This window comes from Watersipora subatra, chromosome 1 (genome assembly GCF_963576615.1).
Source record: "Watersipora subatra chromosome 1, tzWatSuba1.1, whole genome shotgun sequence".
Taxonomy (NCBI): Eukaryota; Metazoa; Bryozoa; class Gymnolaemata; order Cheilostomatida; family Watersiporidae; genus Watersipora; species Watersipora subatra.
Window position 1 is genome coordinate 44,134,099 of NC_088708.1, and position 19,367 is coordinate 44,153,465.

At 36.0% G+C, this 19,367-nt stretch overlaps 2 protein-coding genes across 2 annotated transcripts in view; one reads left to right on the forward strand and one right to left on the reverse strand.

Annotated features, from left to right (window-relative positions):
- LOC137405924 (U1 small nuclear ribonucleoprotein 70 kDa-like) overlaps positions 1-5,286 on the forward strand; it is a 29,516-nt gene extending 24,230 nt beyond the window's left edge. The window contains exon 11 of the mRNA XM_068092750.1: positions 4,882-5,286. Coding sequence (XP_067948851.1) covers positions 4,882-5,022 — 141 coding nt within the window. The 3' untranslated portion in view covers positions 5,023-5,286. The remainder of the gene's footprint in view (positions 1-4,881) is intronic.
- A 31-nt stretch (positions 5,287-5,317) lies between these two features.
- Positions 5,318-7,056, reverse strand: LOC137406787 (ropporin-1-like protein). The gene is made up of 6 exons (XM_068093632.1): positions 6,997-7,056; positions 6,731-6,872; positions 6,485-6,608; positions 6,098-6,259; positions 5,820-5,995; positions 5,318-5,453 (listed from the first exon to the last, which is right to left on the reverse strand). The coding sequence occupies exons 2-6, from the start codon at positions 6,862-6,864 to the stop codon at positions 5,387-5,389; spliced, it is 663 nt and encodes a 220-aa protein (XP_067949733.1). The 5' UTR covers positions 6,865-6,872; positions 6,997-7,056; the 3' UTR covers positions 5,318-5,386.
- Positions 7,057-19,367: the final 12,311 nt, after the last annotated feature.

Here is a 19,367-nt window from a genome sequence, read left to right on the forward strand (position 1 = left end):
TTGTCAGTTTAGTACTCCAGAGATGCAACTGTTCCAATTGACATGTCAGTCTAGCACTCCAGAGATGCAACTGTTAGGCAAATGCAAGAGCAATGTGCATTCATGTAAAATGTACATTATCAATTTTGTCCCCTGATATGTGGGTTAACCATGTAACTACAGTATTTTTGGTAAACGTGTTTTAGTCGATCATTTATACTTGCAATGAAAACAATATGTAGTATGGGCCAAACCTTTATGGCACTGCAAAAGCTGTATATTTTTATCTGGAGCAGAATCTTCGTTATGCTGAAAATTGTTGATTGACAACCAAGTTGCTCAGATAAGATCAAATGATTCAATTGTATATGTCAAGAATAGTTAATGGATGTCATTTCAACAAGCGTTGCTAATTCGCAAGTTAAAAATTGCCTGCAAGATCTTCTCTTTGCTTATAGCAATCCTTCGTGTTTTTCGTGACGTCATTTTATCGTTGTCGGCCATCTTTATAGACAATTTCATTGTCAAAAACACGAAGCTTTTGCAATGAATTTTTGAAAACGATGCTTTTGTTTACAATTTTTTTATTTTAGTATCAAAACAACACCAAAAAGTATTAAATGAAGGAATAATGATCGTTTTCTACAAATATTTCGGCTTTTTCGTGAATGAGCGCATGTGCAAACGGCTTGATGACGTCAAAAAAACGATGGATTGTGAAAAAATTGACAACTATTTAGTCATCGCTATAGGATAGTTATAGTGAACAAAGGCATAGATGATGATTTTCATATATCTATGATTAAACACAACAAAAACAAATACACCATGTCCACCTTATGTAACCGGTAAAAGACTGCATCACCTCAAGTTGTAAAAATTGATAATAATAATAAGATAGCGCAACTCCACAAACCATTCTGTGACGTAACAGTACAGTAATACTTCAACTTACGAGTGCTCCAACGTACCAGAAACTTGAGATACGAGCCAGCTTTTAAACAAGTTTTAGCACTAACATACGAGCCATGTTTGAGATACGAGCACGTGAGTCAGTTGCCAAGTATGCCGGAGGTGTTTTATGAGAACAGCATCACTCTGTATTTTTCCACTGCTCAGATTATACTTTTGTACCGTGTTTTTGTGCGTGATTTTTAGTGCAGAATTATGTGAATTAAAAGTACAGTGCGTAGACCGAAAGTTTGCCAGTAAAATGAAAGATGAAATGCAAAGAACAAGCAAATGATAACAATTGATATTAAACAGAAAATTATTGAAAAATATGCGAAATGTGTATGCGTGATTGAGCTAGCTCAGCAATATGACAGAAATACATCCACAATTATCAAACAGAAGGATTATATTCAGGGCACTTATTTAGTTCGCAAAAAGACTAACCATAGTTTCTAAACGGCGCAGCGATCTTCACGACCGCTGATGGAAAGACTGCTCAGGCATTGGATAAAAGATAAACAATTGGCCGGTGACAGCGTAACTGAACGATGCTATATGAAAAGGCCAGTGCTATCTATCAAAACTATAAACATTCGGACAAGTTGACTAGTGGTCGTACATTAACCGTTTGTGACGACACCTGTGTTCGTCTTAATCACAACATGTTGAAAGGGCGACAAAGGCAAACGTTCTCAGATAGGTTTATCTTAAAATGGCCGGCTAGTCGTGAAAGCGAAACAAACGAAAATTAGTTAACCAGCGAGAAACTTCTAACTATGAACGCCGAAGAGATTTTAATTACGTTAAGTTAAAAATGACAGTTTGCTTTTAGGTTTGCTTCTAAGTTTGTTTTTTAAAACTGATAAAATCCAAATTTATCAAAGTCAACTGTTGTAATGAAGGATAACTCTCTATATAACTCTCTAGGATATCTCCCTCTCTGGCAAATGCTAGCGTTAGCTGCTATTGTATGTATTTAATTTTACATTTTAATTAATCACATTTCCTTGCATTATTTTTTATTTGTTGCTTTTTAAAAGTTTGTTGTAAGTTAGGACAATAACCAACATGTTCTTTCCGTTACAATATCTTGTTTTGCGTGTTTTATTTGCATTTTTAGAGTATGAAAACTAGTCAATATATATTTAATTCTATATAAAAATAAATTGCACCAACACGCGAGTAAATTAACATACGAGCTCAGTCTCGGAACGCATTAAGCTCGTAAGTAGAAGTATGACTGTATAGGCCTATAGGGTGTGATGATCCTACCTGACAGCTGGCCTGCACACCAGTCAGGTTCTAGGCTGATAGTGCATAGGGATTCCTGAGCATATTCTCCAATTATTTTATTGAATTAGAAGCGATGTATTATGCTCAGTTAACCACCCCTTTCACATCTACTAACGAAAAAATAGCTTTCAGCTCTTTATTATAAAATCACTTAACTTTCAAGTTTGTATTTTTACTAGGCGAATTACTAGGCATTGCACGGGTAATAGAATATTTAACTAACCTAATTGAGTAACTTACCTGGAAAGCTTTATCTTTACTAAAAAATACCTGCTGGGCAAATTTACCCAAATACATTTTTGGGCCAGCTTAGTAATCGTTACACGTAACAGTCGACAGTGCTAGTTATTAACTCCATGCAAATGCTTCAAGCGTCAGTATCTAAACCAATGCAATGACTATTTGCCCACTAAAATCATTGTATTCCATGTAGCTTATTGGTTAAGTTCGCTGCTCTAGATATGGAGGTCTCGAGATCAGATACAGTGATGTGCGTATTGTCCATTGCTAGGATTTGATTGCTATAACTGGACACAGTGTTGCACAAAAAGATAAACACCGAGATTTATGTATATAAAGATTATTATTGGTTGATATGTTTAATTTTATTCAGAGCAACCAATTTTAACTAAGGTAATAATGTAACAGTCACAGCAGCACTTATGGAAAGCCAGTTATACAGAATAAAAAAGAAGATCGACTCTTTTCGTGTAAGATGGATTGGTCACTCCTGCAGTTTTAAACTGTCCAAACGCATCAATAATAATTGTATTGCAATTACCTATTAATGCATTGTAATCACACTATCTTACTTGGTTTTGATTGTAACCAAATGTACACTAAATGCATCACTGAAAGTCTTCATGAAGTATGGTCTTTGATTAGCTGTGAAGGCTTTTAATCACTTTCTGTTAACATTTTATGTCATTTATTCTAGTAGTGTATGGTTGATATTTATTTTGTGCTACTGAAATACCCTAGGACACTTATATTTCGCTAGTATTTAGTTTCGTGAGTAGCTCACAGAGTAAAATTTCGAAGCAACTTAATTTCGCAGCTCTGATGAGTGCGAAAATATAGTGATGTGAAAATAAATGCAGTGGAACAAACATAATTATATTCCTCAGGTTCGGTTCACCGATAAAAAAATTCAATTTGCGACTAGTTTGTAATTGTGAACCGCAGGTAGAATGGTGTGGGCAAGGTCGATAATGCAATTTGATCGCTTGCTGCCATTTGTTTCTTGGACTATCAACAGGCCAGTTTTCACCGGGGCAGCTGGCCGGCTGAGCCGCCCCAACTTTTTTGGAATTTTTTACGGTAAGTACAGTCCAACTCGAAAAACTCGCCCTCAGATAAAATGTAACATTTCATCTCAAACACAAGGTCAACTCAAACGGATTTGTTTGGTCAGTTCCAACGCAATGATAAATTCCTTCAGATAACTCGACCTCAACATCCTTTATTCGAAAAGTTATTTGCCCAACGGCCATGGACGCGGTTTTTATCGCTGTAGAATGTCACTTCATTCCAAGCCATAGAGACAAACATCATCTTCTAGTAGTTCTTAGGCATCATTATTATCATCATCAGAGGCAAAATATTTTTGTTAACGACTTTTATAAAGGTTTGCAAAAGATTCAGTTTTATCAATCACCCGCTTGGCCGTGTCCCATCGAAAGCGTAAAAGCCTCCGAATGAACTTAAAATAAAATCCGCAAAATTGATCTTTGTTAAAACGCTCAAAAGGAAAAGATGTTTTTTTCTGAGCGTATTAACTGCGGTCATGTTATGCCTATTTTAATTTAAAAACGTCTCGTCAGTCACATCACTTAAAACAAAACAAATCTAAAAAAATTACAAGTTATTGAAGAGGTGTCAGTGGTGAATCCAAACCTTTCCAGAGCCATGCTGCTTGTGTAGTACTGCGAGTGTCAGTGCATGTGTCTTATTTTCTTTCAACACACGGTGCTCACTGCATTGATTGATGTCCCCAGCAAACGATAACGCTAACTAATGCATGAGCATTGACATCAAATTCCTATCATTATAAATCATTCCTAATGGGAAAATAATCCTAAATAATTGCAAAATAATAACGTAATAAATTTTGACAGTCAAATTATTTTGTCGTTTTATATTTTAACGATGCTATAGTGGTCGTTTTTAACGTTAAAATAAATGTCGTTATAAAATTCAATTATACAGTATCAATGAACAAAGCTATTTAGTTTCGCTTTTTCGCTCTTTTGTTATGATAGTTTAGTTTCGCACATGAAACTTTCGCGAGAGGATGACACCGCGAAAACGCGAAAGTTAGATGCCGCGAATACATAAGTGTCCTAGGGTATGCGTAATCTGGCAAGGTTGCTTAATGATCTCCATAGTAGTTTACTGATTGTATGATAATGATCATCAATAGTTAGTAGATGTCTTTTTTAACCGTGTAATGATACTCATGAACTTTCATGTTTGCTAGATTTGTCAAATATGCGCCTGAGGTGTGGTATAATATTGCCAGGAATTACATGCATGTAAAATTTATAAAAGTTATGCACAGTCAGCGGTCATGTTTGCTAGCCGCCTAGCGGTCCTAAATGGGTAATTATTTAGAGTTGGTGGCTTATTTATTCATAATATACGTGTTCTATGTAGCTGGATGATGGCTTTCCACCTGTTTCTGACAATGGAGTAGGCGCTCCCATCATGGCCGAAGGTGAAGCGCAGCGGCTGACAGAATACCCAGCACCGGAAGCGATAAAAACTGAGGACCAATTGGCTAATGGTGACAACTAATGACACACATTTGATGCTGGTCTAGATGTATATAGTCTACTAGAGCACTACATTTCCCTGGTAGCATGGTTTAGTCAGTGTTGTAACCATGGCTCATTTGAGTATGATGTAAAAATTTTCATATATTTCATACATGGTTTGCAATAGCATGTTGTGGAGCAAGGATGATACACACAGTATTACAGCTGTACAATATTTTGCATCTCGCTTGCATCTTGAATGCTAACTTGAATATGAATAAAATTGTAAATATGACACTTGTGATAGTAGCAAGGCGTTATGAATTAGCTTGGTTGAATGTCTGTCATAAGGGCTTCCTCCATTTGAACTGTGCTAACACTGGCCTCTCTCAACCAAATCTGTGTCAGTTGAGCTTGGGGCAGTCTGAACTGAGAAAGTTCCTTGGCTGCACAAACCCATCCTGCTTGTCCCTGTCAAACCGAAATAGCTATGCAGTTTAACTCTTTAAAGAAACCACCAGTATTGGTCATGTTGTGATTCCAATAAATAAAGTTCGCTTGGGGAGTAAAGGCTATCTCAAAAAATAATTCAAGCTGGTAAATCGGTACAAGCTGACAAAAATTTCTGGTAAGCATCTGTATGATTCACATCATGAAACCAATATCTAATGTTTGAGATGTGATGTAATGTTGAGATGTGTCCACAAAGTCATTTGTCCAGAAACAGGTTATCATGCTTCAAGTCCTCGACACTCAACCTTTTCTCAGAGCCAATCGTTTAATCAAAGCACACTGGGAAGCATTGCTTGTAGACAACCTATTCTCTGTTATACTTACACATCATACTGGAGGTGTGATATAACTGACTGTATGTGATCTGCTGATATCTCGCCATCTATTTGGGCTAAATATGAATAGAGATCCTTAAAGAGCTGAAAGTGGATCCTTGCTGCTCCACCCTCTGGGTCAGCTGTCAATACTTCACAGATGGTTTTCATAGTTCCAGTCAGATTCTACCAGCAAAGATGAAAATGATACAAAACTCTGTTATAGTGTTGATACTATTTTTTGTGTAGTCTCTTGAGAATTCATTTGTTTGGTTGGTTATGACTTACATCGTTTAAAGCAGAGGCAGCGAGTGAGAAAAATTTTAACCATTCTGTGTCTCCACTGAAGGCGCCTATCCGAACCAAATCGTCGAGCTTTTCCTGTGGTAAAGCTAGTGCTTTCCATTTATCTTCAATCAGTTCTACTGGAATGACTTTCTTGGGTCCAAGCTGTAAAATATTGTTAATCTTCATAGCATGGCCAATGTGTTGGTATCCAGATGCTACATCTTTGGTCAGAAAAGCCTACATACAATTGCCTTAGGCTTCTACTTAACTGCAAAACCAGTTCACAGTTCTGAAGATCAATGTAGTAATATAATCTAGTGATTATGCTAATAATAGTCATTTAATTACGCCATCAATATAATTGCGTGTGTAACAAATTTGGTATACCTGCTTGTGCAACACCTTGAGGAGACCAGGTGTGAGACCAGTGTCGGTTTTTTGTGTAGCAACTGGCATTTCTAGTCTTTCTTTTACTGGTGGAGTTTCACCATTGGCCATTGCTCGAAAATATCTATAATCATTGGCATATGCAGTATGTACACGAACTACCAGTAGCTTGCATTACATGTTCGAAGAGATCGTGATTTTAGCGCAGAAAATACGTTGTCAAATACTCATTGTGTTTGTACTTACGCAGCTGACCAAGCAAGAACATCTTTTGGCTGAGTTCTTATAGCAGCTTTCGTAAACTGTTTGAGTATGTCAGGAAGCTCTGGTGGAATGTTTATTTGTTGTGAGCAGTAGTACGGTTCGTCCAAATGAGGCATCTTTATATCTGCAGCAGACAACATAATGGCGAATACTTTTGTCGTAGTCTACATTCATTATACAAAATTAAATTGAAATAGCAATCATTAGTTCTGCGTAAAAGCAAATATCAAATAAGGTAAGGTACCTACCTTGTAACTACTAAACCAAGGTGCTGTAAGAAAAATCCTCGACACTACAACAGACAAATGATCGCCGTTACTATAACGACAGTTTTGACGCACGCAGTTTCGAATTAATAAACTAAATAATTTATACATTCACTTTTAGATTGTTGCAATAGAATAAATAATAATTTAAATAAATAAAAGTTAAAAATTTAAATTTTATTTAACGCACCGTCAAGGCTATGTCTAACACAGGGTATAGAAACAACAGCATTGTTTCTGCCTCAAATAACGAACTGGCGCCATTTTGATGTGCGTTTAAAAAGCGTGTACACCTGAGTTTACGACTATGAGAATTTAGACAATGACGTCATAGCTAGTTAACCGTGGCGGCGAAAATGCTACGCCTCCAAATGAGAACATATTATTGAGACATCAACTTTGACCCTCCAAAACCCACTTTAAAAAGTAGCTAGGGTTACGTAACCACAACAATTCCACTTCTTCAATCTTTATGCTGTTGTTGACTGCCTTATATTGGGAGTTTTCCTTTCTTAGATGTTTAAAAAAGATAACTCCAAAATTGTATACCGAATAATTGTTAAAATCCGTTTTTTGAATAAATAAATTGCAAACATTTTGAGAACTACTTTGACCTAATAAGTTGTAGATGTCTCAAACCTCTTGCTTTGGCTACACTAAAAAATTGCAGCAGAAATAGTAATCAAGTATTATTTTAATAATTGATAAATTAAAATGTTAATCTCACAATTTTAAAAGTATGATAGAAAAAACTGAGACATCTTCTACTTATTTGACTATGGAACTTTTAGTGCTGGTGGTACATCAATCAAATTTATGATATAGTATACAAGTGCAATGTACAATATCCAATTTACAAATATTTTGCATATTTACTAGCAAAACCAAAAACTCAGTTTTCAGATACAGACGCACATCTAAAAAATACATACAAAATATGCATAAAGTCATAAAACATAAAAAAATGTAATAATCTAATTACCAAGGCAAATATAGTGAATCTACAATACAGACATTAACAAAGCAAATGTACAATACTAAAATGACGAAATTGCAGAACTCTGTTCACCAGATCACGCATAGCCATGGATTTTGAATCCATGTGTGTGTGAATTTTTCCCACAGCAGACTTGGTCTTTTTTTTACAATAAATGTAAAGCTTAAGTCGTAGGAATTTCTTAGGACTGCTCGCTAATTTCTTAGGGCTGCTCCTGTCTCAAAGCTTGCGTGTGTCAACTTGTTCAACGAAAAGTCCGTCAGTGAACCTTGGGTTTCATCTAGTGCTGGAGCCCAAGGTCTGAAGATTTTTCTACGGACTCGAACGCCGGGAAAACCTATTCGCAGTGCTCCTTCGCAATACTTTTTTCTAACAATGTGCAAGACCACCTCTCTAAGGGCTGCAACAGGTTCCTTTAGTGTTGTTATCATGCAGCAATCTGTACACGATTCAATGGCCTTCAACGCCTAGCCAGACATATAATAAAGATAAGATTTCTCCACCATGATAAGCTCATTGACTGGCTCACCCCTTAGCACTCAGATTCGTCAAGATTTTCATCGTTATCATCTTGCTGGCTAAGCACTAAGGTTAAATAGTCAGCCAGATAACTAGAGTCGTCTTTGTCATATGAAGAATGAGTATAAGTTTTCAAGTACTGACTAGTGGCCACAATCTTTAGCAGCCGACGGAATTCTACCGGTGATGGTGTTGGAGTCTTTAATCCCAGTGTTCTAAAGAGATTTTCAAGGCAGTCCTGAGTAAGTCTGCCTGTCATAAGACATTGCTTGTCAGTAGATAAAACCTCATCTTTTAACTCCAGAACTGCTTGGGTGCAAAGCAGTATATGGTACCTGCTTGGAAAGGCTTCCATCTTCCATCTCCTCTAGTCATCAACTTTACTTTGTTCTGGACATCCTTAAGAAAAGAGATGATCTCCAGATACTTGAGGATGTTGAACTTTGTGAGACGATTCCAGCATGTCTACTTGCCATCAAATCAAACCATTTGTTAAACATGGCCACAGATGCAAAGGTGTAGGATTAGCTGTAGGAAAATTAGCTGTAAAAATGAGCTCTGAATGCATAATATCTTGCTCAACCAATGTAGTTAACCCACAAGCCACACTGTTGAAAATGACATAGTTAGCGCTGGATACCTTCATCTTGTGAGAAGTGACCAAACATTCCTTACGAAGCTTTGGAGCAACGTTGGAACACTTTTCTCATCTAGTTCGGCTAGTTTATTGATGGGTTTAGAACTAACAACTTGCCCATCAAAAATAATGCCTTTTCTAAGCAGAGCTGGCGTCAGGTTCTTGATAATGTGTGGAACATCATCTAGGAAGTAAAGTTTCTTATGACTCACTACCGGATGGGTGCATGAAGCGACTGTTTCGGCTTGTGTGCTAACTATTCGGAAAGTCCTCCACATCGCCCTATTAGCACTACCCATGTCCGAAGTGACTGAGATTACATGTAGGCGAATTTCATGTGCTCTCTTTATAATTGATATTGTAATATCATGGAAGACCTGTTCCTTCACACTAGCACCTGTAGCATAGCAAATTGATTTTATTACCTCATTTGGCAAAAGATAGAAAATGCATTACATTCATGAATGAATGAAACATTATATTTAGATTTTCATATGATGAATTTATTTTGTCATAGAACAGTACAAAGGTTCTTTTACAAAATTTTTTTTTTTTACATAAAACCTCAAAAGGTTGTAATCAGAAATCTATTGACAACCATGTCGCGTGTATGGTCTAGATGGAACAATCAACTGTTACACTCACTTCTACACCAGTGAAGATTCTTCTACCAAAAAATTCTTTCAAATAGAGTAGCATTCGTGCCCTGAGCAAACAAACTACTGCTGCGGCAGTAGTTTGTTTGTTCCACTAACATTCCACTACTGCGACAAAATGCTAAAGATGATATTTAAAGCAGAGAGGAAAGCCAGCAGTAAACATTCTGAACAACTAGCTGTAAAAGCTGGAACATTATAAAGCTGGAACATTATAAAGCTGGAACATTATAAAGCCGGAACATTATAAAGCCGGAAAATTATAAAGCCGGAACATTTTAAAGCCGGAACATTATAAAGCCGGAACATTATAAAGCCGGAACATTATAAAGCCGGAACATTATAAAGCCGGAACATTATAAAGCCGGAACATTATAAAGCCGGAACATTATAAAGCCGGAACATTATAAAGCCGGAACATTATAAAGCCGGAACATTATAAAGCCGGAACATTATAAAGCCGGAACATTATAAAGCCGGAACATTATAAAGCCGGAACATTATAAAGCCGGAACATTATAAAGCCGGAACATTATAAAGCCGGAACATTATAAAGCCGGAACATTATAAAGCCGGAACATTATAAAGCCGGAACATTATAAAGCCGGAACATTATAAAGCCGGAACATTATAAAGCCGGAACATTATAAAGCCGGAACATTATAAAGCCGGAACATTATAAAGCCGGAACATTATAAAGCCGGAACATTATAAAGCCGGAACATTATAAAGCCGGAACATTATAAAGCCGGAACATTATAAAGCCGGAACATTATAAAGCCGGAACATTATAAAGCCGGAACATTATAAAGCCGGAACATTATAAAGCCGGAACATTATAAAGCCGGAACATTATAAAGCCGGAACATTATAAAGCCGGAACATTATAAAGCCGGAACATTATAAAGCCGGAACATTATAAAGCCGGAACATTATAAAGCCGGAACATTATAAAGCCGGAACATTATAAAGCCGGAACATTATAAAGCCGGAACATTATAAAGCCGGAACATTATAAAGCCGGAACATTATAAAGCCGGAACATTATAAAGCCGGAACATTATAAAGCCGGAACATTATAAAGCCGGAACATTATAAAGCCGGAACATTATAAAGCCGGAACATTATAAAGCCGGAAAATTATAAAGCCGGAACATTTTAAAGCCGGAACATTATAAAGCCGGAACATTATAAAGCCGGAACATTATAAAGCCGGAACATTATAAAGCCGGAACATTATAAAGCCGGAACATTATAAAGCCGGAACATTATAAAGCCGGAACATTATAAAGCCGGAACATTATAAAGCCGGAACATTATAAAGCCGGAACATTATAAAGCCGGAACATTATAAAGCCGGAACATTATAAAGCCGGAACATTATAAAGCCGGAACATTATAAAGCCGGAACATTATAAAGCCGGAACATTATAAAGCCGGAACATTATAAAGCCGGAACATTATAAAGCCGGAACATTATAAAGCCGGAACATTATAAAGCCGGAACATTATAAAGCCGGAACATTATAAAGCCGGAACATTATAAAGCCGGAACATTATAAAGCCGGAACATTATAAAGCCGGAACATTATAAAGCCGGAACATTATAAAGCCGGAACATTATAAAGCCGGAACATTATAAAGCCGGAACATTATAAAGCCGGAACATTATAAAGCCGCAACATTATAAAGCCGGAACATTATAAAGCCGGAACATTATAAAGCCGGAACATTATAAAGCCGGAACATTATAAAGCCGGAACATTATAAAGCCGGAACATTATAAAGCCGGAACATTATAAAGCCGGAACATTATAAAGCCGGAACATTATAAAGCCGGAACATTATAAAGCCGGAACATTATAAAGCCGGAACATTATAAAGCCGGAACATTATAAAGCCGGAACATTATAAAGCCGGAACATTATAAAGCCGGAACATTATAAAGCCGGAACATTATAAAGCCGGAACATTATAAAGCCGGAACATTATAAAGCCGGAACATTATAAAGCCGGAACATTATAAAGCCGGAACATTATAAAGCCGGAACATTATAAAGCCGGAACATTATAAAGCCGGAACATTATAAAGCCGGAACATTATAAAGCCGGAACATTATAAAGCCGGAACATTATAAAGCCGGAACATTATAAAGCCGGAACATTATAAAGCCGGAACATTATAAAGCCGGAACATTATAAAGCCGGAACATTATAAAGCCGGAACATTATAAAGCCGGAACATTATAAAGCCGGAACATTATAAAGCCGGAACATTATAAAGCCGGAACATTATAAAGCCGGAACATTATAAAGCCGGAACATTATAAAGCCGGAACATTATAAAGCCGGAACATTATAAAGCCGGAACATTATAAAGCCGGAACATTATAAAGCCGGAACATTATAAAGCCGGAACATTATAAAGCCGGAACATTATAAAGCCGGAACATTATAAAGCCGGAACAATATAAAGCCGGAACATTATAAAGCCGGAACATTATAAAGCCGGAACATTATAAAGCCGGAACATTATAAAGCCGGAACATTATAAAGCCGGAACATTATAAAGCCGGAACATTATAAAGCCGGAACATTATAAAGCCGGAACATTATAAAGCCGGAACATTATAAAGCCGGAACATTATAAAGCCGGAACATTATAAAGCCGGAACAATACAAACTAAAACTGGTTTTATTACAAAAAGCAGCTTCAACAAGTTATAACCTGTATAATAGTAAGCAACTGTTTGCTTGCATCGTTCACATAAACCAGAGAGTATAAAAACTAGTGCCATAGTAGCTGGAATATGAGGATGGTCAGGCAAATAGACATAACTGACAATTGACCCTGATGCCCTCTCATATTCTAGAACAGTTTTAATGCTCATCTCATCTAGCCGTGAGATAACATGTTTTGTTGCGATCATTCATTGCATCCTGTGAAACATTTGCTTGGTAATGTACCATCAAGCTAGTCACTCTTCAAAATAATGTCATTCTGAGCTCCTGCTAAACAGTATGATAATAATCTATATTTTGCCAGATTATGTCTAGAATGTTCATCATACTGAAAACATCTGACAGTGTGCCTGGAGTAAACTGTATTGTAGCTAGTCTACTGAGTGTCCTTTCACTGGGGAAAGGGAGACCTTGGTGCCGTAGAGCCCCGTAGTCTGATCCACACCTAAGTGCATTGCTTTCTGTATAGTTTTATCTGACCAGGGCACGCCCTTTGTTGACTTCCTAAAAATAAATTCACTTTCAAATATGAGCAAGTGTACAAACAGAAAAATGTTTTTACAACTTTGCAATCAAAAGAAAGTTTTTTATTTTCCAAGTAATAAAGATTAATTACCAAACCAGTAAGCTATAAAACATTGATTGTATTTTTTGACACAAAATATATTACATTGCAGTTAACAGCAATTAACTAGCCCAATTATTTCTTTTAGAGCCGCTATAGGTAATCACAAAGAGCAGTCGTAATCCCTGGTGCAACCTTACAGCTAACAAAAATCACTATATTGTTTGGCCATGTAACTAAAGCAGAAAAGAATAATGCAAAAGTGCCTAGGCAATCGAATACAATATAACAACCTATGTCTATACTTTACACTACCTTTCTAAAGCCTTTAACTGGTCAGCATTAAAGATGTTCATTATTTCACTTTGTAGCTGGTCATTTCGCTGCTGTCGTTTTTTGTATGCTCTCTGAAGTTGCGTGTCACAGAACAGAAATATAATTTGAAAGTTTTAAGTCGAATGCAATAAACAAAGTTCTGCTCATACAATATACCACTGTAAATCACTCAAATTTAAAACTCTACAAATATTACACGACAAGCATTGGGTGTAAATTATTTAGTAAAATTAGATTGCTTGATTCAGATACAAGTTAAAATCAAACATTTTGTGTAACTCCTTATTGTCAATGCAATGTTATATATTACTCCTCTCATCTCTTCTTTATATCAATGATGATAAATTTTAGCATTGTTGGAGTTTGTAAGTTTCAAATCTCCTAAAACATCATTTAAATCTCAAGCTATTTAATTATATGATTAACAAACTTACGGAATCATAGTTACTTTTAAGGCTGTCATGAGAACCATGGCTAGTAGTTGTGTCATGAGAACTGTTTCAAAGAATTGGCTCGTGTAGGTGGCTGCCACTGTTAGTACTGGAAAAGACATCTGCAAAGCAACTTATAACATAGGCCACAAATACCTTATTGATGTTACAGCGCTCCATAGCATTACATTAAGCCACGACGTGTTAATCCGAGCTATGCATATAGGCTATACAATGCCATTAAAATTTAGTGAATGTAATAAATAATTGACTACTAGGAAATACTTACTCATAGATATGGAGCTATGGTCGATATGCAGGGCTACAGATGTACTCCCACTCTCATCGCCAGCTACAGGCACTTGTTCTGTAATGACAACATGGAAACCTTTAAGCACTTTAAACTTATACCTATAAACTCAACTAGTAAAGAGGGTGAAATTGCCAATTGGATATTTCAATATTGCAAAAGGGTCTAACATGTTTTCGTCTTGTCATTCAACAGCTTCATCATGTTACAGCAAATTAAACTAAGCAGGAACAATGTTATTACGATTACCAAATGAATTCACTAAATCAAAGTGCGCTCTTCTCTTTGGCTGTGATTTTGCAGGTGCAAAATTAAACACTGTAGAAAATGCATCTTTCTTCAAGATTTTTATGCCTCTCACTTCTGAATAGCAGTTATCAGTAAAGTGCGCCTTGAATAAAAATCAAATCAGAGATATACATTTACAGTAACATTAACAGAAGTAATACTTACATCTTTTCATAACAATAGATCTATCTAGAAAAGTTCGCACAATGTGCTGGAAATATAGCACTGCACAAGGATGATAAACCTAACCAACCCAGAAGCAAACAAACCAGTTGAAGTGGCGCAATGGGTGATGACATGAGTTGCTTACAAAGACTAAGATTTCCTCCAAACTTATGAACTTTTAGTCCTGTAGAAGATTCCTTTACACTAAGCGACAGCTTCTACTTTTACTAGCAGCGTTATTGTTAAGACTCATTAAATAGGTGGTCTTTTGTACTTAGTACTTTATACTAAACTTAATCTCTTTATAAAATGTTACAACTTACTGAGCCACAGTTTGTCCCCTTTATCATAGTTGAAAGAGGAGAGACGTTTCGTATTTACCAGCCATTGGTTCCGTAGTAAGTCAGTCTTTGGTTCCGTAGTAAGTCAGTCTTTGGTTCCGTAGTAAGTCAACCATTGGTTCCGTAGTAAGTCAGCCATTGGTTCCGTAGTAAGTCGGTCTTTGAGAACGATGGAATGCAAACCCTGAGCCTCGATTAGTGCAAAGACATGCTGCACAATTGCTTGGCAATAAAACCAATTTAAAAAGGTCAGCAAGATGTGAATTAAATGTAGAATTTTTAGGGGAACATTGAAGTAAACCTTTGCAGGCCTGTAGTAGTAGATTGTTGTTTGCTTGGTGGGATTGGAGGTGAAGAGAGCAGCATTTCATGACTTTAAAAAAAACTGACACAACATTTTAAGTATACCTACATGTAAGTCTATGTTAAAATTAATAATAATTTGAAACTCGCTGCTGCACAACCAGCCTTTGGAAAAATAAACTCTTGAATGTTGGTGCATGCATGATGTATTGTTAAACTTCTCTTCCTTTTTCACTTCCCATGAAAATTGAATTTTGAAAGGTAATGTGTGATCCTCTACATAAACAGCAAACTCAGATCCATAACCAACCATGGGCCTCCATCTAAATCATTGCAACAGTAGTATTATAAAACTCATGATTGAAGTGATTTCCAAGGTTACTACTACTGTACAATTTGTGTACAACAATGACTAATCATATACGCCTAGCTCATAATCAATATGCTGTGAATCTTGGTAATGATTCTATAAAAAAAGTGAAACTTTGTTGAAAAGGACAAAGTAGTGATGTATCATAAAATTGTATTGCTTATATTCAGGCTGCAAACCTACTTTTTTGATCAGGACCAACATAAATTCTCATCAACTTCTTTCCATCATGTGAAGTTCCAGCGCAGGCAGGCTGTATGCTTAAACAATACAAGTTAATCTATTTAAGTAATTTTACCTGCAGCTTAATAGAATTTAGACTTCTTTGCTAGTTTAGACTGATATAAAAGTCCTCCGGTCAATATTTTTCTTTTTAACACTGGTTCTAAGCTTCAAAAAGTGTAAAAGAAATTCAGCTCAATGCAAACGTATGTAAATTTTGTAAAACGATGTTTACACGATTGTCTAAGCTTTTTTATGTTCTACTCAGATTTACACCAGGCTGATTTATCGGAGTTGTTTCAACTCCAAAAGTTGGAACCGCTTCTAGCCTGTTTACGATTTGAAATACATTTTACAGAGCTACGGCTTTTGGTTTGGATATTAGCAGACGCCTGTACATATATCCATACAAAATTGTATTTAAGTCTTATTTAAGCCGTCGTATAAAACAGATATTCATAACATGGTTAATGTTCTCAACACATTGAAACCCAAATTCAGTAAACTACCATGTCATAATCAACGGTCAATGTCCAACTAGAATTCCAATTGTAGCAAAATGATAGGAACAAACGCTAAATACTCTGTCAAAAGCCAACTGATTTTGCTACAAAATAAAAGTTCCGTTTTGTGAAAAACGTGTGGATTATTTACAGTTTCAACCAACAAAATCACTGAAAACAATATGAAAGAGATTTGGTCATTGCGGAAGTTTTCAAATCTATAATAATATTCTGTTTTACCTTTGAAAATGAGTTTTATGTGTAAAAAACTTGCTGGCACAAATATGAAAAAAAGTTTTCATCTCTAAAACTACAGAACAATTAATTATGTATTGTTGGCGTTTCGAAGTATTTGGCCTGCAGGCTCGATAGCTAGGTAGAAGGACAAGTCAAGGCGCCTGAAAGAGTCTACGTCACTAAAGCTGGGCAGCGCTTACAGAAGTGGTACTTATCTACTGACTTGAAACAGCAAGATGTTGGGGCTTCTGCATTTTCGAACAACAATTCGTCTTTTGAAAGCTTTTCAGGAATGTGGAGATATTCGGTTGTGCTCGACACAGTTTGTGCACCAAGCAAATGTCTTTAGATCAACCCTAATAAGTGCCATTCATTCGTTTGTTGGATATAATGACGATAGCATATATGGGTGCATTCATAACATTGAAAAGTCCTGTGTTTGTGGACTGAGAAGTCACAGAGTTTGCAATGCAAATTGCGAAAGTTCTTGAGTTTTGAAAGTTAACTCAGTAGACGACACGCCGTGAAAAAATTAAATTACTAGGAAGTCAAGTCATCCAATAAAACAAATATAAGCTCTAAGGCACACCTGAAAAACATACCAATGATATTCGCTATTTCAAGAGTCTAGCAGCCAAAATAAAGAAAGTAAATAACATTCTTTATCTTGCTTATATTTGTTATTGCTTTACTTTTTTTATTTTTGTATTTTGTGCCACTATAATTACAGTTTTCATTTTTTTTAAATAAACTTGCAATAACCTCGACGATGTACAAGATTTATTTCTTTTTGTTAACCACATTTCTGTTTAAGCAACCAGCACCAATAAAGCATCACTCATAGTACAGCAATGATGCGCTTGATAGTTGCAAAGATTACTGCACTGTATCATGTAACAATGATTATCTGACAATCTGTTTATCAGGCATCTAAGATTAAAGATGATGCAGCCGTGACATGTAGAGAGAGAATTTGACAAAGAACTATGACAATGTTACGATTTAAGAAACAAGAAAACTAACAATGCCCAAAATTTTATTTTGATGAAGGTAACACAACTGTTTGTATTTTATGCAACAATATTAATACAAATTAATGCAAAAATATTTTACACAATTACACAACGATTTTGTACAAACCACCGGAATCTCTATTGACTAAATCTTTTATCTTCTTCCTCCTGGCTCATAATCAATATCTTGACTTTTTGGACAACTAATTATAGACTTTTGTGAGAGAAGACATTAATTTTAAAAAACGTAAAAAAGTGCATGAAGCAAGGTAAAACAATGCAAAAGTTTTAGCACTGTAATACAAACTGTAATATACACGGCTATACATCCTCAATAACACCCTTGAATGATTAAGTAATCACCCAACTTCTTGAATAATAGAAAATAATATGCATGCACTGATTTGGCCATTAGGAAGTTCTAGAATAGCTAAAGTAGGTAAAATACTTTTTATCAGGCTAGCAAGATTTTAACCATTTGCACATGTGTCACACTCTCCTGTAGGCTTTGTACAAAAGCTCGCAAATCTCTGAGGCAATGCTTTCTAGAAGACAGTAGAGGATGCCGCTTTATCAATAGAACAATATCAGCTTATAAACTTAGTCTGGAGAATTGATTTTTTACAAAGTTCAGTCCAGCTTACACTTCTAGCTAACATAGCGAAAAGTTCACATAAAGCTGTGCGGAATGTTACAATTGTAATGGTTGAGTAGACAATTCCAAGTTTCTTTGACACCTCCTTGGATGCATAACTGTACTTTCATTTTTAAGCTAATGGCAATGAAATACAAAGCATATCACAAATACATAACAGATCACGCAGTCTAGTCACGTGGAAGTTGCTTAGGTTTTGCACTAGTTTATATTTATAGAGGAAATAATATTATAAATATGCTATTTACATGTAGTTGTCCTTTCTACACAAAAAATTAGAGAATGGTAACCAGTAGACTCAATCCGAGTCAACAGACAAATGCTAGCTGCTCTGCCTATAAGTGGAAAACTGAAACGTAGCGAGACTAAACTTGTTGGACAAGAACTCGTGTCTGACGCTAATTCAGTAGGAAGAGTATAGTTCCTCTTGATAAAGTTTTGTTTCTGGTCACAACGGTTCGTTAGTTGACTCGTTGTTCCTAGTTGTTATATATACCTGTATATCACCGCAAAACGTGAGCTGAATTGAAATTCACTGTTACTAATCTTTTCTTATGGTGTTAATTGATTGTTGTTTCTTATAGCGGACACTATTCTTGTTACGGCGATTTTTAATTTTAGAAAGAATTGTTTGAAAATTAAACCAAAAATGTGTGCTTGGCTCCATGTATTGGGCTCAACAATAAGTTTAACAGGTTTCTGAAAGTAAACGAGCTCCCTTTATTTTGTAACACAAAACTACTATGTACTACCTATTAAAGTAGTTAACAACATAGTACAAAACAGTAGTAGGTGTAAAACAATACAAAGTATGTGATAACTATTCACATTTTTGTTTCAACACACAAAAGCAACATTTTGTAATGTAAAAAGACTATGTGATACTCATTAGTAACAGTTGGCGTGCAACAGAACAGAGTATGTGATATATGTTCACTGTATGTGTACAATGCAAAGTAGGTGGTACTTGTAACAATTGACAGTAGATCTACAACACAGAGTATGTGATACCTGTTCACAATGGATGTGCATGCACAACACAGAGTATGTAATCACCCTTTAC

What these genes read in the sequence shown, in the direction of transcription:
- LOC137406787 (XM_068093632.1), bottom strand. Translation starts at nt 6,864, where the DNA reads ATGCCTCATTTGGACGAACCGTACTACTGCTCACAACAAATAAACATT. An exon ending in GTTCTTGCTTGGTCAGCTGC is followed by an intron (nt 6,609 to 6,730) that starts GTAAGTACAAAC and finishes CAATGATTATAG; the next exon opens with ATATTTTCGAGCAATGGCCA. An exon ending in TCAAGGTGTTGCACAAGCAG is followed by an intron (nt 6,260 to 6,484) that starts GTATACCAAATT and finishes AATATTTTACAG; the next exon opens with CTTGGACCCAAGAAAGTCAT.